The following is a 21,276-nucleotide window of genomic DNA, read 5'->3' as shown; positions in this document are numbered from 1 at the left end:
CAGTTTTAACACAGTGCGTCCGTTTGAGATGCTTTGAATAATTTTGTCCATAATTCTGCATCTTTCCACTGAAATTAATTTTGTGATTGAAAAATTGGTTGTTTGAAAATGGCGGCATTGGTTACTTTTAGGGGAAAAGTGGGAAAGTAGAAATGAGATGATAACAATGCCAAAATGGAGCCAGTGGTCACCGCATTGAGGACAAAAATGCTCTGTTTTCTTCCTAAAGACACTGATGGAATCACACTGTTTCCTGCTTGATTCTAAATTGATCCTTGTTTAAAACAAAAAGATTGCTTTGACTTCAGTACTCCAGAAGTTGCAATAAAGTTACTCAATGATAGGCCAGGTCATCAAAATGCTCTCAAAACCCTTGAAATAAATTGATCAAGAAAATTAATTTATCATTTATTTATCTTCTTTCTAAAGTGGTAGATCAGAATTGTGAACATGCAGGCATCACTAAACTTTAGCCCTGTTTAGGTACTGCAGCTGGTGAATTGGTTTTGGTATGGAAATTAGTGGATTTGCTTGCAGTTTTGCTGTGAACATCTTGCTGATTCTGTTGGTTAGGGGTGTGGTCTGCAAAATTAAAGCAACCAAGACAATTTGAGAACAGTCTACTGCATCCAGAACTTGGGTCCTCCAGCTTCAGTACTGTGTGCCTGTGTCTTCAAGTCCTTGCCAACTTGTTCAGTGAAGCAAATGGGACTACGGGCCTTTTACATCCTACTCACAATAAAGGTCCATGATGAAATTCTGGGAAAGATGGGCCATTTTCCAAAGCTCAGGAGCTGATGTTTCACACAGGCATATATTGATAATGAAAAATGAACCACTGGAGGAACTCAGTGGCTCAGGCAGCATCTGTGGAAGCAGAGGAATGGCCAGTGTTTCAGGTTGAGACCCCACATCAGGACTGAGCATAAAAGGAAGATGGCAAGTATAAAGAGTGGAGACTAAGCAGATGTGCTCTGTCTATACTGCCATTGTGATATACTGCTTGTAAGTCATTTCAGCTCCTCTCACTTTACTGTGTTTATCCTCAGCAGTCTGCACTGTTAAGATGAAGCCAGACGTAAACTGGAGCATCACTTCCTGTTTTGTGTGGTTAGTCTATACTCGTCAACTGCTGGCCTCTAGCTATCTTCACCCTGCTCCATCAACCCCTCTTCATCTGGATCTACCTTCCTCTGTACCCTCACCATTTGATACTGGCCATCTCCCCTTTGCACACTCAGTCCTGAAACAAGAGCTCCAGCAGGTTTTTGTTCCGGGTTTCAGCATCTTCATAAAATTGCCCATTGCTTTCAATGTGCCTGTAAAGCCTTTAGATGTCTGAAGAAAAGTAATCTTCATCTTCAAACACATCAACTCAGCTCACAGTATGCTGAGCTTTGCACAGTGGACAGATCGAAAAATTTCCAGGCTGTTTTCAAAGCTTGTCTCAATGTGTAACATCTTCCTATAATGCTTATGAACCAGCTAGAGTTGAAAAGAGCCTGTTGTAATGTTTTAAATTTGCCTGCTGTCTTTGAAGGAAAATACTACTTAGATTTTGGCATGGTGTTTGATTCGTTCACTGATTTTTCTCTCTTCCTCCCCCCCCCCCCCCACCCCCAATATCTCAGTGTATGCATTGTGCTATCAAATTTTAGAGTCTTGATCGGGATACTTTTATTTTAAGTGGATCTCACATGGGACATTTATCTTTTTAGTTATATAATGAAGAACTTTTAACAGAGAACAGTACAGTGAAAATATTTATTAATGGTAATCTTAACCTTATTTTTAAGGTCACATTTACCTTTTCATAATTAATTTCCATACACAGCATTTATAATGCTTTCTTCCTGCTTCCATTTTGTCTTTGTCATCTAGTTTTTACATTGTTGACGTAAGTGATCAGGTCCAACATAATTATCAAGTAGGCAGTAGGTTGAAAGTTTAAAATATTTGAAAAGAACAAAATGAGCCCAGCTTCTCGGATGTATTACTTCTGTTTTTCTATCTATGTGAGAAAAAAACGTAAAACATTGTTTGTTCTGACCAGCTTGGCTGCAAATGGCGACATAGAAGGACTTAAGGCTTGGGAGCTTGCAGGACTGGACTTTAAGCAATCCAGCTACAATGGACAGAATCCTCTGCAAGTGGTAAGCAAAACTTTATTTGGGGAGAAACCCTAAGAGAGTTGCATTAAAAATCTCAGGGCTGACATTCCTCCCGAATGAGACACACATGATGCTTCAGCATTCTTGCCTAAGCTGCTCATTAGCTTCGATTCAAAAATAGCTGTTGGCACTTTCATGATATGAATCACATTTTTCAGCTGGGTGAAGCTGAGCTGCATGAATGTTTCTGCCTTTGCCTCTAGGCTTTGGCTGCTGGGAATGAAGAGGTGGTTGCATACCTTCAGTCAGGACTCCTGCGAAACACACTGGTAAGAGTCATGTAAAATTAGATCTTCAACCATAATCAAAAAATCTAAATTATAATGATATTATAATAAACGTGCTGACTTCCTTTTACCTTGGGCAATCTTTGTAGAATGTCCTGGGGAAGTGCTCGAAACAATGCACTATGTAGTAAGCATCTACAAGCTGTAGCTTCATGCATCTTTTCCCTTTGGGAATGAGGACCTACAGCCCAAGTTCAACTTTAGAAGCCAACTAGATCAGTTTCATGCCAAGCAGTTTGTTTCTAAGAGACAGTGAAGAGGTTAAGCTGGCTAAAAACTTCAAGATGGAAAATATTTTATAAACAGAACATGTATGGAGGTAGTGAATGAGCATAAAAATTTTTCTCAAAAGATTTCTTGATTAGTTAGATCAAGGATAAAATCTCTTGCCTTCTGTTTCTTTTCATTGCTCTGTTCTTGTTGAAAGATGACCTTTTCCTCTTGTTCAAGATGCTCACTATCTTCTGCTCCTGAATGTAGTCTTAAAGAATTTCTTACTGAACTGTTTCTCTCCTTTATCACTCATTATAATTCATCTCCATAATGTGAATATTAAACATTATTGCTTGGTCTCAATTTCTGGTCCATAATATATGGAATCATGGATGCCTAGATCTGAAAGAATTTGTTGTACGGGCTTTGGATTGATGGGTGGCCATCTGGTAAAGTAAGGGAGTTGGGGTCTGTGCCAGATTCCCCTGTGGCCATTCTCCTTGGCAGTGAGTTTGGCTCTTTGGCTACTGTGACACTAGCTGGTTGTGCAGCTCATCACGCAGGATGAAGTCGGGCAAAGCAATGGTGACAGACTTGTTGGAAAGGATATTCTGCGGCACAGAAGAAATGCCAGGGTGGTGGGTTGCCTCCCAAGTGTGGAGTTGAGGATGCAGAAACCTGGTCAAAGTGGAAGGACTGAGGGGAAGGTAGATGTAAACAGGCGGCAGCGACAATGTAATAGATGCGATGGGTTTGAAGTGTTTATTTTAATGCTAGGTGAACTAAGGGTAAGGATAATTAACCTAGTGTATGGATCAGTACATAGAACAATGATGTAGCTTAGTGGAGATGTGGTTGAGAGCAAGTCTGGAATGGATGCTTAATGTCACAGGGTTTTGATGCTTTAGAAAAGCTGGAGAATGAAGTAAAAGGTGGAGCTATTGTTCTATTAATCAGGGACAGTATCACAGCTGTGCTGTAGAGGGGCATAGTGAAGGCTCATCCACTGAGTGGACTTTATATATTAAAAAAAATGGAATCACTCTGGAATTACCCTATTGACTCTCCCTTTCCCCCGTCCCCCCACAGACACTGGGACATTGAGGAACGGATATTAAGGCAGATTAGGGAAAGTTGTGAAAACGGGGTTGTTGTCGAACAGGGGTTCCCAACCTGGGGTATAGACCCCTTGTTTAATGGCATTAGTCCACAGCATACAAAGGTTGGGGACCCCTATTATAGATGGTCCTCCTTCAAAAAGCAGGGTTTTCCTTTGTCCTCCACTGAAACTGCCATCCCCTGTATCTCCTCCATTTCCTGGACATCCATGCTCATCCTGTCTTCCCGCTGCCTTAACATGGAGAGTTCCTCTGTCCTTACCTACTCCACTGAGCCTCCGCATCCAACACGTTCTCCACAACTTCCACTATCTTCAAAGGCATCCTACCACCAAACATATCTTTATCACCTCCCATAGCTTTCCCCAGGGATTGTTCTCCCTGCAATTCTCTTGTCCATTCATTTCTTATCCCTGCAAGTGGCCAAAGTGTGCACCTCCCTCACCTCTATTCAGGGCCCCTTCTATTACATCTTCATTATCCCACATCCTCTTCTATTGCCCATTCTGCCTCCTTAACTCTTTCCTGGATCCCTTCCTCCTCTTCCCCCCCACCCCTCACTCCCCCACTTCTACTATGGTCCACTCTCCTCTCCTATCAAATTCCTCCTCTCCAGCCCTTGCCTTTCCTACCCACTGGGCTTCACCTATCACCTAGCTTTAGTCCTCTTTCCCCCCCCCCCACCCACTTTTTATTCTATCACCTTTCCCCCTTTCTTTACAGTCCTGAAGAAGGGGCGTGGCCTGAAATGGATGCTGCCAGGCCTGCTGAGTTCCTCCAGCATTTGTGTTGCTTTGAATTTCCAGCATCTGCAGAATTTCTCGTGTTTAGGGTTGTTGCAGTGGGTGTCTTCAACTTCCCTAATATAGACTGAGACCTCCTTAATACAAGAGTTTCAGATGGGGCAAAATTTGTTAGGTGCATCCAAGAGGGCTTAAGTGAATATGTAAATAACCCCACAAGAGGGGCCATACTGGGCCTGATATCCTGTAATGGACGTGGCCAGTGGGAAAACATTTGGGGAATAATTTTAACATAGCTATAGTTAAGAACAAGTACGGATCTTGTGGGAGACTATTGAAATGTATCAGGGCAAGTTATAAAAATATTAGGCAGGAAGTAAGGAAGTTTAACTGCGAATAGCTGTTTTTGGGCAAATCCATAACTGACTAGTGGAGATCAAGGAAGAAACCCCACATAACAAAGACTGTCAAACACCCCAAAGTATAATTTTAAAGAACAGATCGTGCAAGTAATAAAAAAGTAAACAAATAGAGTAAAACATGAACTGCAAGTCCCTGAAAGTGAGTCCACCGCCCAGAGCTGATTCAGCAGTGAGTTGAGTGAAGCTGGACAGGAGTCCAATGGCTATAGTTTTGCACAATATTGTATATGTTCAACCCTTACTTTCATTCTTGAGAGGAACAATAACTTTTCTCCATCTCACTTCCAGGCCTTGGGACGAAGCAAATTTATTGGTCCAAACAAAACTTAAAGTTTATCATAATTTATCTAGGTGGCTGTTGGGTAGTTTTCCTTTAGATAATCTAAGCCAGTGCTTAGTGTGAGTATGCAAAATCTGCGCACAATTTTAAACTTGTTTAAGAATGAGTAGCTAGCTATTTTAACAGAATTATTTCACTTCAAATAGGTCCACCTTTGTGAAAGAGTTGTGAAATTGACTTCCATCAATGTAACTTCAAACTGAACTTTTAGGCTGAAATGTGTTTGTGCTTTGTGGTTTGAAAATGTGCCCATTAACTTAATTCTTGAGTCTAATCTGATATATCAGGAAGGTGCCTAGCTTTTTTTAAAAAACTTCTGTTTAAGCCTCAACTTTCTTACTGTTTGTGAGCAGCCTACCAAAGACAGGAAGTGCATAGTTTTCTTTATTGATACGATTACAGGATCTGTGGTATGAGCTACAGGTTAGGACAAACCTGATGAGCATGATGCTTTTCAAATCTATACAGCGCCCAACCCAACTGCAGAATAGCTTAAATGTTCCTAACAAGCGACCACATTCTTTATGAATTTGGGCAGGGTGATATGGGATGTCTAGGGTGCTGGTGGTGGGGCTTCCTTTCTAAATCTGGAACTCGCAAACACCACATCGTGGGTCTGTCTTTTCAAGTGTCCTTTGTTTTTGGGAAGAAACTGCTTTTAAAAACTAGCTGTAGAAGAGCTGTATGTAACTGCGGCATATATCAGAAGCAAATATAAAAAATTGAGGGACTTCAAGAAAATTATTAGGTTTGAAGACACAATATTTACTAGTAAATATCGTGTGACAGAGCTTCAGTAAATGGTACCGCAAAGATAAATCCTTACTCAGTATCCTTGTAGTTGCTAGATTAAACAATCATTTAATATGCAGACACTTAGGGAAGTTTCTGACTACATTGAAACATTAACTATTTTTAGCTGAAGAAACTTTTTTTTATTGATGGGAAAGTTGCCTTGATGTTTTTTTGCAAGCTTTCTGTTTTGCTTTTTGTACTGAGTATTAAATTGTTTAATGTTTAACAAATCTAACTTAAAATTAAATTGTCTAATCTAATTGGTAATTATTTGAAATATTGAGAGTGAATTGAGAAGAATCTTAAAACAGATGAAGCAAAGCAATGATGGACTATGGCAACTGGCTTGAATCTTTTTGTCTCTTTATTGACTTAGCTGCCTACAGCCCATAGCTCCATTGATACTTAAGCCATTGAAGTTTATAATGGATGTAGATTAGATTATCAAGGAGTCAAATTGAAATAACTGGTTTTGTCTTTAGAAGTTTAGAAGGTAAATGATGAAGTAATGTTGAACTTGTATATCTTATAAACATGTTATCACCACTTCTGATGTATTATTAAAAAAAGTGGAAAGAAGGTAGTACAGATTTACTAAGATGTACTAGACCAAGGAGACTGGATCTGAAGTATGGCAAATGGGATTATTGAATTAAATTGAACCAAAGATTACAGTAACCTAATAGAAAACTTAAAAGTAAAAGTATTGTTTTCTACAAAGGAATAGTTATTTTCTTTCACCAAGAAAATTACGTTTTCGCAAATTGTTAAGGAGTTTAGTAATAATCTGTTTACAAAGAGATAGTTGATATTCTCTGAATTGAAAATTAACTTATTTGAGGATGGAATATTAGGAAGTGGAGAAACAAACAAAAAAGCATCTCGGACTGAATGGCCTACGTATTGTAACTTGCCTTAAAACGTGGAAATGTGGCATGGTGGATGAACCATATTGCTCAGTTTTCCACCACCGGCTTCTTAGAAGCAGATTCTTCTATCTTGAACTCTGATCATTGTTCACATCCACTCCAAACAATTTGTGGAACTGATAGTCTGGCACTTCATTTAGAAACAAGAGACTGCAGATGTTACAGTGTGGAGCTGAGCAGCATCTGTTGATGGGTGTAAAGGAGTTGTCACAGTTGTAAGACCTTGCATGGGAACCGACAGTGAGGAGAGAAGTCCAATGATGGATGAGGAGCATGGCAAGGGTGAGCGGGCTGGTTCATAGATGCACTGAGGAGAAGGAATGGTGGGCAGAAGGTTCTAGTTTGCCAGGTGGAGGGAGGGGAGAGAAAGTGATGACAAGCTGAAGGGTAATGAGAGGGTACGTGAAGTACTAAAATCTGATAAGGAAGGTGATAATGGGACATGGGAGACAGCAGATACTAAGTTGATGGAGAAGATCCTGAGAGGCAGGATTTATGAACATTTGGAGGGGTATAATATGATTAGGAATAGTCAGCACGGCTTTGTCAAAGACAGGTCGAGCCTTACGAGCCTGATTGAATTTTTTGAGGATGTGACTAAACACATTGATGAAGGAAGAGCAGTAGATGTAGTGTATATGGATTTCAGCAAGGTGTTTGATAAGGTACCCCATGCAAGGCTTATTGAGAAAGTAAGGAGGCATGGGATACAAGACATTGCTTTGTGGGTCCAGAACTGGCTTGCCCACGAACGTAACGAGTGGTTGTAGACTGGTCATATTCTGCATGGAGGTCGGTCACCAGTGGTGTGCCTCAGGGATCTGTTCTGGGACCTGTGCTGTTCATGATTTTTATTAATGACCTGGATGAGGAAGTGGAGGGATGGGTTAGTAAATTTGCTGGTGACTCAAAAGTTGGGGGTGTTGTGGATAGTGTGGAAGGCTGTCGGAAGTTACAGTGGGACATCAATAGGATGCAAAACTGGGCTGAGAAGTGGCAGATGGAGTTCAACCCAGATAAGTGTGAAGTGGTTTATTGTGGTAGGTCAGTTGTTATGGCATAATATAGTATTAATGGTGAGACTCTTGGCAGTGTGGAGGATCAGAGGGATCTTGGGGTCTGAATCCACAGGACACTCAAAATAGCTGTGCAGGTTGATTCTGTGGTTAAGAAGGCATATGGTGTATTGGCCTTCATCACTCGTGGAATTGAATTTAGGAGCCGAGAGGTAATGTTGCAGCAATATAGGACGCTGGTCAGACACAACTTGTAGTACTGTGCTCCGTAATGGTCGCCTCACTATGGGAAGGATGTGGAAGCCATAGAAAGGGTGCAAAGGAGATTTACAAGGATTTTGCTTGGATTGGGGAGCATGCCTTATGAGAATAGGTTGAGTGAACTTGGCCTTTTCTCCTTGGATCAATAATGAAGGATGAGAGGTGACCTGGTAGAGGTGTATAAAATGATGAGAAGCATTGATCGTGTGGATAGTCAGAGCCTTTTTCCCAGGGCTGAAATGGCTAACACAAGAGGGCACAGTTTTAAGGTGCTGGGGAGTAGGTACAGAGGAGATGTCAGGGGCAAGTTTTTTACACAGAGGGTAGTCAGTGCATGGAATGGGCTGCCGGTAATGGTGGTGGAGGTGGATAAGATAGGGTCTTTTAAGAGACTCCTGGATAGGTACATGGAGCTTAGAAAAATAGAAGGCTATGGGTAACCCTGGTAATTTCTAAAATTAGTATGTTTGGCACGGTGTCATGGGCTGAAGGGCCAGAATTGTCCTGTAGGTTTTCTATGATTCTATCAATCTAGAGCAAAACAAACTGATGGAGGAGCTCTGTTAGGTAACGTCTGTGGAGGGAAATAGACAGTCTGTTTCAGATTAAGAGGCTGCATCAAGAGTGGAGCATCTTGCCCAGATGAAAGGTCTTAATCCATAGCATTGGTGTCATGATTCCTGGAAATGTCTGACAAGTATGCATTCAAATCCCTGACTAGTCAGCTACACGTTGACACTAAATGTCTTCAGGGAGATTACTCCAAACTGGCAAGCTATTTTGTTGCAAGCTGTCTTTTTGTTCAGACAGTTGGAGCATTCTTGTTCTGGAGATCTTGGAAATTAACCATTCCCTTGATTGCCTTAATGCCACTGTGTAGGATGGAATGCAGAATGCGAAATAGACATACCGTAAATTCCGGACTATAAGCCGCTACTTTTTTCCCACGCTTTGAACACTGCGGCAACACTGCGGCCTATACTACGGTGCGGCTAATGCATGTTTTTTTTTCATGCCGCCAAAAACATTTTGCCTCGTAACAGTAGACTGTTATGAATCCCGTAACTGGAGAACTTACCAGCAAAGATAGAGAGGTCCGTTGAAGTCTGATGCCACTATTTTCAAACGTTTTATTTATAAAGGGACACAAAAGTAGGGTTAATACATACATTCACAATGTGCACATCGTCAACACTCAATCTAAAGCGCGGGTATAGTAATAATCATCATTAAGTGAGCTCTGCTGTTGTCTAGGGGTTAATAGATTGTCCGTTGGAAATATAAAAGTCACTCAGAAAGTCTGTAGGCCTCAGCCCTTTGAAAATCGCTGGGTTTCACATGGGTCAAGTGGGGCGACCGAGAGAGAGAGATTGGGGGAGAAGAGAAAGAACTTGCCGAGTCTTGATGAATCCTCTGTGAAATCGGGGGAGGGGGGGGGGAGCGTTGGTTTCCTCTCCCTGATGTTAGTTAAAAGCTGTTTTCTGTGATTCCAGCCACAAATTCCAATCCCGGAACCTAACGCATGTGGCTTCCTTCAGAATGGCTTTCCGCTACTGCGGGAACACTCTCGTGTCTTCTTGGTGCGTCTGAGGGGCTGTCCCCCTGAGACTCTCCTTTATACTTCCTCACGGGGTCGCAGGTGTCAATCAGGTTGGGATGATGCAATCTCTCTCTCAACCAGCCCACCTTGCCCGAGGGCTTTTCACGTGGTCTCCATGAGACAATAGCCGTTGTATTCTGTATCCCTGGTGGTACCTGCAATTTGGCACGTCTCTCTCTCTCTCTCTCTCTCTCCTACTGAGTCTACTGACCCCCCCCCCCCCCCCCCCCCGACAGGTGCTCTTGTGATTCTCACAAAGGAGGGGGCTGGGATCATAGCAAGACCAATAAAATTGATGAGTAGTTCACAGAGGTCCAATGAAATTGTACGATAAATCAAGCGCACTTTCACAATTAAATTATTGTAAATCAGTCATTTGTACTCACCCTCATCAACATGGAAAACACTCGAAGAAAAGCATATGATCCAGCTTTTAAGTTAAAGGCGATCAATAACTTTTCCTGGTAGGCTGCAGTATATATATTTTTTTACCAGTTGTTAGGAGATATTGGAATGTTGTTCGTGCACTGTTCAGTAAAAAAGTATACGCAACGTAATTTGTGTGTTACCGATACGTATGTATATTTAAAAGTAGCTGTGTTACAGGCACTGTTCGAAAAAAAGCATTTGCAATATGTATTTGTTTATGTTACCATACGGATTTAATTAAAAGTTTAAAAAATCCTCACATGTAATATCTTTCTGTGTAAATATCTCATATTACAACGTGGGACACCAGTGGCTTAAAATCCGGTGTGGCCTGTACAAGTACAAAATTGATTTTCTTTCTAAAATTAGAGCGTGCGGCTTTTAATCAGGTGCGCTCTGTAGTCCGGAATCTACGGTAATGTTTGCTGTTGCATTGAGTACGGCAGAGCTTCCTGGTTACTGTGCTGAGTGAATTCAAACCTTTTCATACACAATTTTTAGTGTTATACTTGAATAACAACCAGTAGGGGAGAGAATGGTTTAGAAATTATGCAGTGCATTTTATTTTAATGTTACACAATTAAAAATGAAGTTTTGGTGGAGATTCTCAATAACAATAATTTATGAGTTATTTTCCATATTAAAGAAAAATGGGCCTTTCCTGGTGAGAAACACAGATCTTGCATAAACGGACTGCATTACATGGGGAAACCTATCTGCAAGATCGTTCCAAATTGCCCTGAGAGTCAGTGAGTGGTCTCGTTCAAGGCAATGATGGTACAGTACCAAATTTCCATTAATATTTCCCAATGTAACCCCCTGGGTCACCTCAAGCTCTCTCAGCTCGTTCTCGTCTAGGGGGAGCAGCCTTCGGCCCCGCCAAACTGGCTAATCAGCTGGTGTGGATGCTGTGTGATGTCCCTGCCTCGCCCCAAAACAGACAGTACACCATATGCGATTAAATGAGTACAATTTATAAAAGTTACTATAACTAAGTGATTAATAATGATACAGTATATGAAGAGAAAAAATAAAGAAAAGGCGCCAAACTTTGATATCAAAGTCCAAACCACTTCATGCACAACCGTTGGAGCTCAATTACTGAAGTCTTCTGGCCACCATTTGATCCCCTCCGAACTCCTCAACTCGCAGCTCAGGACCCTCCGAGTGGTCAACCAAGCACATCTAGCTTCATTCCCCCTCCTCGCCCAGCTTATGGCATTGCGTCCTCTCTCTCAACCCCCTCGCGCCAATCTGCCCAAAAGCCCGTCAACAAAAGCTTACAGACTCAGAAGAAAGAACATTAATCCCCATTTGGTTTACAAAGGAATACAATTCTCGTTAATCAGTAAATTTTAACCCAAACAAGCTTCCAGCACTCTCTCGCAACAAAGAAACATTCCTGCTTTTAACAAAACAAAGAAGCCCTTTCCCAACAGTAACAAAGAAAAAAGAAGAAACCCCCTCTACACTCTCCCCCCACCAAATAAAAGTCATGTCCTCATGACTATTAAATAACTCGCCACCTTTCCTGCCAACACACCGTAACCCAAACACAAACAGTGACATCTCCTCCCCACACAGTAAACCTCACGCCCTGTTCCTCAGGCGCTACTTAGGCCAACTATGTGGGAGTTCCCTAACCCTTCTGAGACCTCTGTACCCCCTCACCTAAACCCTTCAGGCTGGGACACAACTGGGGATACCTTGGGCCCACTACCAACTCCTCTCTCAACCTCTCACTCATGCCCCACACTGCACACAGCTAACCCTCCCCGCTACACCTGACTCAGTGGGAGAAGGGCCAAAGGTCTCTTCCTCAATCGAGGGAAAGTCAGCAAAAGGCAGCATGTACTACACATCCAGCACATTATCCATCGAATCTGTATTCTTCCTCATTTCTGCAATCGGTAGCTGCTGTTTGATCTTCGCCAAACGGAAACACGTGGCCTGCACTGCTCCTGCAGTCTCTTCAGCCTCCTGTTCAGTATTCACTGCACTTTTCTCCAGCTTTTTCTTCCTCATGACTTCTTCCAGATCAACTTTCAGGTTTTGCACTTCATTTGAACTGTCGATGGTCATCTTCAGGTTCCCTTCAAGCTTCCACTTCTCTCTTCTGAGATTTGTCTGTAATTTCTTCACCTCCGCAACCTCCCCTCTCCAGGTTCTCAGTTTGCTATTGCCCTCAGACAACTTTCTTCATTCTCTCCAACTTGTAAGTCTTCCGAATGGTTCAAGATCACTTTCTCCAGTCTCTCCGTCTTCATTTCAAACTTGATTCTGTAGAGACAGTCACTCACCTTCGCCAGCCCTGGCACGTGTCCAGAAAATACTTTAACTCTGTAATTCTCAGCCGCTCCTGCAATGACCTCACTTCATATTCTCCTGAGGCAAGTTCAAATACCAAGAGATCATCCACATACACCAAAACTCCAAACGCTTCCACCTGCCCAGCAGGAAGGTTGCAAGGGCTCCAGATATGCCCTGTGGCATCTTTTCGGACCGGAAGACTCCTAGTGAATTTATAACGGCTGTCTTTTCTTTGTCGGCCTCACTCATCGGGATCTGGCAACATCCACTCCTCAGATCCAGCACCTTAAACCACTTCACACCACTCAGACAGGCCATCGCCTCTTCGGCCCTCAGGGCCATATTCTGGTCACTGACAGTGCGCCTCTTCAGTGCAATATAATCCACACACACGCTGCCTACGTCTTCCACGGCTGTAGGGGCCAGTCGCCGCAACCTCTCTCTCTCCGAGGTGTCTTTAGCAGTCAACTCCCTTCCCTCATGGTATTTCGCAGCGTCCACTAAGAGGGTCTCACCCTCAGATACTTCCCCCAGGCTGTACCACCACTGGCTCTTGTTTGAATTCGGTTTCGGCCCAATGCTGCTACACACGTCCGCACAAGCAACTCGAAACACTGGGTGCATCGACAATGCCTCCAAACAGCGCTCACCCGCCTCCTCCGGGCAGGCCCCCAAGCGCACCAGCAGGATATTGGTTCTCTCTAGAACAGAAACGCTGCCCGTCTCAGCAGTGTCCGGACACATCAGCATTAACGATTCATGAACCTCAGTCACCTCCACTTTTGCCTCCAAGAACTCCATTTTCACTGACCAACAACTGTCGTCTGGATAATCAATGGCACTGGTACCCCAAATCTCCAGTGCCCTCAATGTCGTCAAGGGTAAGTGCTTCCAATAACGGTTATAAAATAAACTGTACAGCAACTTAACTGACGCCCCAGTGCCGAGGATGGCTTTTACTTGACTTCCATCCATCCGTAACAACACCTGTGCGCGTGGCCCCTCTAAGCCTTCAGGAATAGAGTCTGTTCCTTTCGGGAGTTCCTTGGTACATTGCTGGGAACGTGCTCCCCCAAAGACCCCAAGCCATTCCCCCACTGGGCCTCCTCTAAGTTTCCCGACACCTCTCGAATCAACGGAACAACTGATCCCCTTGGTACCACAAGCAATTTATCTGCCCCCCTAGGCAAAAGGGATACCCTAAAAACTTTCCACCAATCTCCTGCCACAGATATGATAAGCCCCCCAGCTGTGGCATTTGACTTCCAGTCGAACCACACGCATTTTCCCACACTTTCCCAGAACTGGCAGCTGTCACTTTGAGGTAATTGCGCCCGACAGTTCTAACAACGTCACCAGCCCGCCTACTCAAGCTTTCAACCCGTCCCTGTCGCTTTTCCTCAGCCAAGCACTGCCACTCACCCAACAACTGAGGGGTCCGCTCCGCCCACGTCTCCGCCCCTTTAGGGCTGGACATTATTCCAACAACCGGGCGGAGCCCACCACTGCTGAAACATCCCAACCTGTCACTCCTCACTCTCCAAACAGTACGGACAACCCATGGTCCCACCACCATTTCGTCAGTACTAGTCGGAACTCGAACAACGACCTCCAGGCTACCAACAGCAGCCACCCCACCCAACAGACACGCAGTGATAACCAGCAATCGCACACCCACAAAGGCACACCAGCTCTTCGCCGCAGACATAATTTAAAGAGGGTGATCACACAGCTTCCACAGAAATCAATCCCGGTCGAGCACCTCACAATGTAACCCCCTGCGTCTCCTCAGGCTCGCTCAGCTCATTCTCGTCTAGGAGGAGCAGCCTTCGGCCCCGCCAAACTGGGTAATCAGCTGGTGTGGATGCTGTGTGATGTCCCCGCCTCGCCCAATAACAGACAGTACACCATATGCGATTAAATGAGTACAATTTATAAAGGTTACTATAACTAAGTGATTAGTAATGATACAGTATATATGAAGAGAAAAAATAAAGAAAAAGCGCCAAACTTATCAAAGTCCAAACCACTTCGTGCACAACCGTTGGAGCTCAATTACTGAAGTCTTCTGGCCACCAGTCGATCCCCTCCGAACTCCTCAACTCGCAGCTCAGGACCCTCCGAGTGGTCAACCAAGCACATCTAGCTTCATCCCCCCTCCTCGGAGTACCTCCTGGCCTCGGACCCCCGCTTGGGGTCCGTTCCTCACCCAGCTTACAGCATTGCGTCCTCTCTCTCAACCCCCTCGTGCCAATCTGCCCAAAAGCCCGTCAACAAAAGCTTACAGACTCAGAAGAAAGAACATTAATCCTCATTTGGTTTACAAAGGAATACAATTCTCGTTAATCAGTAAATTTTAACCCAAACAAGCTTCCAGCACTCTCTCGCAACAAAGAAACATTCCTGCTAGTTAACAAAAGAAGCCCTTTTGATTACATACACAGTAACAAAGAAAAAGGAAGAAACCCCCACTACACCAGCATTCCCATTGTTTCCATTTCTGAGCCCCTTCCTCCCTCAAGTTAACAAAACTACTAGTTGGTAGTCTTGAATCTCAGATTTTTGTGTTTCTCAATGTCTTACTCATTCTTCCCCCACCCCACCATGGCTTTGAACCTTTTGAATGGGAGGTTTAGCCATTGGCCCTCTCTTCCCTTCCCATGCTGTCTTCCCCTCTCCCAAAGAATCTACCTAGGGCCAAATATCTTGGCCCTAGGTAGTATATTTCTCTTCACTGTGGAGAATGAAACGGAGAATGTGCAGAAACATTCAAGGGCACTGCTGAAGTTTGCAGCAGAGAGAACCCATCACAGAAATGGCCATTGAAATGCCATGGAAAGATCATGGAGGAATTACTAGGGAGTCAGAGCAGTGAGGTTAATGATTCTACATTGCTGTCTCGATTATATTTTATCTTTCTGCAAGAATCCCTGAGGATAACAAGTGGTTTGGTGTGATCTTAAACTAAATTAGGTGGTCAAAAGGGAATGTATACTTTATTAGAATTTATGCATTCATTATAACTGAATATTTACAGATGCTTATCATTAGTTTTATTGATGATTTATAACCTCCAAGGATATGACATGTGCTGAATTTGTTTTCTCTCCAGCTATATTAATGACTTCATCAGCACCTGCTATCAAGTGAAATGACAGATTTCTACTCTATATTGTTAACTGAATATATTAGACCTATCTATACATACATCTTGTATTCCTGTGTGAATCTACAAGATGTAATTGAAAATATTGAGTGAAGTTCATATTGCTGAAGATCTTTTTAAACTAGATGTCATATTAATTTAATGCAATTACTGTATTTTATATAAGTTATGAAGTTAACAAAACTTAAATTTGAACCAGTAGGATGAGTGACCTGGGCACAGCTGAAGTTTGCAGGAACTGGATTTCACAGCACCTTGGACACAGCTGGACGTGGTGACCACTGCACATTTGTAAAAGATAACAGTTTGTTTTAAAGAATAACCTATTGTAATATTCATTGGTCGATGTATTTGAAACAATATTATCTCTCCAACTCACATGGAACAATGAAAAAATTACTTTGTATGGCTTTTGATCCAATGATGCATTAGTGTTACTTAAACTATGTGCTTAGTGAATTGATTTGTATTGGTTCAACTCTTAGCTTCATTGTTTTGCTGGATTTGTATTTCGCTGATTGTTGAGCTGCAGAAGAAGCAGTCATCTTGTGATCTAAAAATTCATTTTGATCCTGCCCATAATGATAATGAGCTTATTCAAATTTGCTTCTGCTATGATTACTCATTACTTGAAAGGAGCTAATACCATCGAAAGCACCTTTTGTAATTTGCATTTAATTCACTAATCTGAATTTGCAAGTGTGCTATTTCATTCACTTGTGCATGTGGGGATTATATCTGAAAGGTTAGATTAAATAGTGCAAGATATTATGCATGCCTCTGCAGGTTCAGTCAGTCATGAGTTAATTCGCTGGCAGCAAGTGACAGCGGTAAAAATTAGGAGGTAATCTTGAGAGGAGTGATCAATGCATCTTGCTGCCATAAATACACACAGGTATAAAGGCAAGGGAGCTAAAAATAAATATTGTTGCAGGTAATGTCTTCTGTTGAAAGTTATTTCTCCAGATTAGATTTTTGTTAGAGTTCTATGACCAAGTAGAACAGTTTTCTTCTAAAAATTCTAATAATTTTGTAGAACTCGGAATGGTACTGCAAAAAGTTTTTTGATTTCGGATTGAATTGTGTCCTGTAGGATTTACCGCTACATCTGAACAATTCCTCTTCAATGGATTTTATTTTATCACTGATTTCCACAATATTGCCTTGTCTAGGATTAGGTTTATGTACATTTCATTCATTTTGCTGTTCCCATTTAACCCAATTTTCAGTTTAAGGAGCAGCCAGTGTTACAAAGGTTTTGAAATGAATATACTTTTTGCCTTCATTATCATTGATTTGCTCCATGGATATTGTTGTATTTGTACGTCATTTGCTAATTTAATTTTTTGTTTGCTTGACAAAATGTTAAATAAAATACCATTTAAGTCATCACTTGTTTATGCCTCTGCTTTTCTTGTATAATCCATATTACTGCATTTTTAAGCTCACATTCCTTTCAAGACTTATTTATCCATTACAGATTTTTAGTTAGGTGGGGGCAAATCATGAATTGATACAATGGTTCTATTAAGCTTATTCTGAAAAGTTGTAAGAGACAAATTGAATAAGTATCATGGATGGTATTGGGTATTTTAGAGCTTGCTTCATAACATCAAGTTTCACTGGAGTTTTCGTATTAAATTTCAGCAATGATCAAGCTTTAAAATACTTAATGAAAAGTTCAGTATGCTTCCTCACAGTAATTCATAATAACTATGAATTATTTGAACAAAATACTTTCCAAACGTTAGCAATAGTATTTGGCTTTAATTGGACTTCAAGTTCAAGTCTGCCTGAGGAAAGCATAGATGATTTTTTACTTCATCTGAGAGTGAACCCTCCCATTCCTTCACTATTGCATTAGGAGGTTATCCTAGATTATTATGCTCAAGTGTCAATGAATCTTGAACACTCAACATTCTGACTCAAATTTGAGTGGTGCCTACCCCGGATTACAACTGGCATATTTACATTGAGACTGTGTTTACAAACATTTGGTATTTGGAACCCCCAATCATTTGAAGTGTTGGGAATTTACTTCCCACATTAAATGATATCACTTGATCGAGATTTGATCTTTTGTACTATGATACTTCACACTGAAGAGGTGATGTTAACAGCTGATGTTTAAAACCAGCAACTTGTTTATTTGTGCTGGGATTTTGTGATGTGAATATCATTTTTGTCAGCCAATGTGCTGCCTGCTCCAAATGAAACTTCAGCTCTCCAGTTGTGGGCCTGGGCACCATCGAGTGGTTTAGTCACTGATCCACCTCTGAAGTGGACAAGATACCCAGGTCTAGAACAACTTAACATTTGTGTATTCTTGGAGCTACTGCTGGAGTAGGCATCAGTGATTCTGCAATGCACCATTATTTGTGTGCCATTCAGTACTATCGAGCATTCCATGCTCTCTATAATCTGTCCATAATTTGACAGCATTACAGGATTTAAGTTTATGTATTGCCCTAGATTTCAGTCCTGTGTAGAATATCTTGTATTAATGATTTCAGTTTAATCGTGCATTGCCCACTCCAAGCTTTAGGCAAGAACTGGACTGTAGGTAAAGCATTGTTTAGCAGCATTTGTAACCATATTTCACCTGGTGAACCAATTTAAAAGTAGCCCTGCACATTAGCTGAAAGCTCAGCAATGTGCCCATTCCCGTTAAATCAGTCTTTGGGTTTTTTTTAAAAAAAGGTTAGTCCTAAATTCATGCAATCCTGATTTTGTTTTGTGAAGTTAATTTGTACTAAGAGGATTCAGACTGAGCAATAATGATTTGTAATAAAGAGATAATAAAGAGACACACACATTGGAGGAACTCAATGGGTCAGATAGCATCTGTGGAGGAAAATGGACAGTCTAGGTTGAGATTCTTCATCAGGACCAGAAATAAGGGAGAACCAGTATAAAAGGAGAGGGTATGGGGCTGGAGTGAGAGCTGGCAGATGATAAGTGAGTTTAGATAAAGACAGAAGATGGTGAGTGAGGGAGTGTGAATAATGGAGGAAACTGGGACGTTGTCAGTGGAAGTAACAAAAAGTCTGCACAAGATGGAATCTGATAAGAGGAGAGTGGATCATGAAATATAGGGAAGGTGGGGATGAAGGAATCTGTAGGAGATGATATGTAGGCAATGGGCAGAGGGAGTCCAAGTGAATGGGTTAGGGGAAAACCAAAAGGAGTGCTGTGGGAGGGGTTACTGGAAATCAGAGAAATCAATGTTCATGCCATTAGGTGAGAAACTAGCAAGGTGGAATATGTGGTGCCATTCTTCATCTGTACCTAGGTTCAACTTGACAATAGTTTGTAAAATGTGTTCAGGACAGTTTTCTAAATCAATATATAGAGGTACCAACTAGAGAAGATGTAAGGAAACTAGGTAGGACTGGTGATGGAAGTGTGTGTAGGGGTACACTTTGGTTCTAGTGATCATAACACCATTAGTTTCAACTTGATCATGGTTAGATAGATCTGGTCCTTGGGTTTAGGTTCTATTTGAAGAAATGAGAAAGGGTCTAAAAAGAGTGGATTGGGACAGGTTCTCTTGCAAGGATGTGATTAGTAAGTGGGAGGCCTTCAAAGGAGAAATTTTGAGAGTACAGAGTTTGTATGTTCCTGTCAGGATTAAAGGCAAAGTGAATAAGAACAAGGAATCTTGGTTCTCAAGGAATATTGGAGCTCTGATAAAGAAGAGAGAGATGTATAACATGTATAGGCAACAAGGAGCAAATAAGGTGCTGAAGGAGTATAAAAAGTGCAAAAAAAAACTTTAAAAAGAAATCAGGAAGGCTAAAAGAAGACATGAGTTTGCTTTGGCAGTCAAGGTAAAGGATAACCCTAAGAGCTTCTACAGGTATATTAAGAACAAAAGGATAGTAACGGATAAAATTGGCCCTCTTGAAGATCAGGGTGGTCGGCTATGTATGGAACCAAAAGAAATGGGGGAGATCTTAAACGGGTTTTTTGCATCTGTATTTATGAAAGAAACTGGCATGGAGTCAAGGGAAATAAGACAAACAAATAATGAGGGCTTGGAACCGATACAGATTGAAGAGGAGGAGGTGCATGCTATCTTGAGGCAAATCAAAGATAAATCACCAAGACCTGATGGTATTCCCTCGGACCTTGGAGGAGACAAGTGTTGAAATTGCAGCGGCCCTGGCAGATATATTTAAAATGTCTGCATCTACAGGTGAAGTGCCGGAGGATAGCTCATGTTGTTCCATTGTTTAAAAAAGGCTCTAAAAGTAATCCGGGAAATAATAGGCTGGTAAGTTCAATGTCGGTAGTAAGTAAATTATTGGAAGGAGTACTAAGAGATAGGATCTACAAGTATTTGGATAGACAGGGTCTTATTTGGGAGAGTCAACATGGCTTTGTGCAGGGTAGGTAATGTTTAACTAATCTATTAGAGTTTTTCAAGGAGGTTACCAGGAAAGTGGATAAAGGGAAGGCAGTGGATGTTGTGTACATGGACTTCAGTAAGGCCTTTGACAAGGTCCCGCATGGGAAGATTCAGTCACTAGGTATACATGGTGAGGTAGTAAATTGGATTAGACATTGGCTCAATGGGAAAAGTTAGAGTGGTATTGGAGGATTGCTTCTCTGAGTGGAGGCCTGTGACTAGTGGTGTGCCACAGGGATCAGTGCTGGGTCCATTGTTATTTGTCATCTATATCAATGATCTTGATAATAATGTGGTAAATTGGATCAGCAAATTTGCTGATGATACAAAGATTGGAGGTATAGTGGACAGTGAGGAAGGTTTTCAAAGCTTGCAGAGGGATTTGGACTGGCTGAAAAACGGCAGGTGGAGTTTAATATAGACAAGTGTGAAGTATTGCACTTTGGAAGGACAAACCAAGGTAGAACATACAAGGGTAGGGCACTGAGGAGAGCAGTAGAACAGAGGGATCTGGGAATATAGATACAAAATTCCCTAAAAGTGATATCACAGGTAGATAGGGTTGTAAAAAGAGCTTTCGGTACATTGGCCTTTATAAATCAAAGTATTGAGTATAAGAGTTGGAATGTTATGGTTAGGTTGTATAAGGCATTGGTGAGGCTGAATTTGGAGTATTGTGTGCAGTTTTGGTCACCAAGTTACAGGAAGGATGTTACTGGGACTTGAGAAACTGAGTTACAGAGAAAGGTTGAATAGATTAGGACTTTATTCCCTGGAGCGTAGAAGAATGAGGGGTGATTTGATAGAGGTATATAAAATTATGATGGGTATAGATAGAGTGAATGCAAGCAGGCTTTTTCCACTGAGGCTAGGGGAGAAAAAAAACAGAGGACATGAGTTAAGGGTGATCTACATCTGTGGTGCATAGGTGGAACAGGTCAAAAGCTTTAAGTTCCTCGGGGTGAATATCACAAATGTCCTGACTTGGTCTAACCAAGCAGAGTCCACTGCCAAGAAGGCCCACCAGCACCTTTACTTCCTGAGAAAGCTGAAGAAATTTGGCCT

The 21,276-nt window shown here is 41.9% G+C and overlaps 1 protein-coding gene across 3 annotated transcripts in view; it reads left to right on the top strand.

Moving 5' to 3' along the window:
* aspg (asparaginase homolog (S. cerevisiae)) overlaps nucleotides 1-17,190 on the top strand; it is an 83,919-nt gene extending 66,729 nt beyond the window's left edge. Inside the window, exons 14-16 of one of the 3 annotated variants that reach the window (XM_059958475.1) lie at nucleotides 2,054-2,153; nucleotides 2,375-2,440; nucleotides 16,003-17,190. In XM_059958475.1, the coding sequence (XP_059814458.1) occupies nucleotides 2,054-2,153; nucleotides 2,375-2,440; nucleotides 16,003-16,011 (175 nt within the window). In that variant the 3' untranslated portion in view covers nucleotides 16,012-17,190. Of the gene's footprint in view, nucleotides 1-2,053; nucleotides 2,154-2,374; nucleotides 2,441-15,746; nucleotides 15,953-15,999 lie in introns of those variants that run through there. The other 2 variants (XM_059958486.1, XM_059958482.1) reach the window with 2 other exon arrangements.
* The last annotated feature ends 4,086 nt before the right edge of the window (nucleotides 17,191-21,276 follow it).

This window comes from Hypanus sabinus, chromosome 2, assembly GCF_030144855.1.
Source record: "Hypanus sabinus isolate sHypSab1 chromosome 2, sHypSab1.hap1, whole genome shotgun sequence".
In the NCBI taxonomy this organism is placed as follows: Eukaryota; Metazoa; Chordata; class Chondrichthyes; order Myliobatiformes; family Dasyatidae; genus Hypanus; species Hypanus sabinus.
Note: the sequence above shows the minus strand (reverse complement) of the source record. Positions and strands in the feature narration are given on the sequence as shown.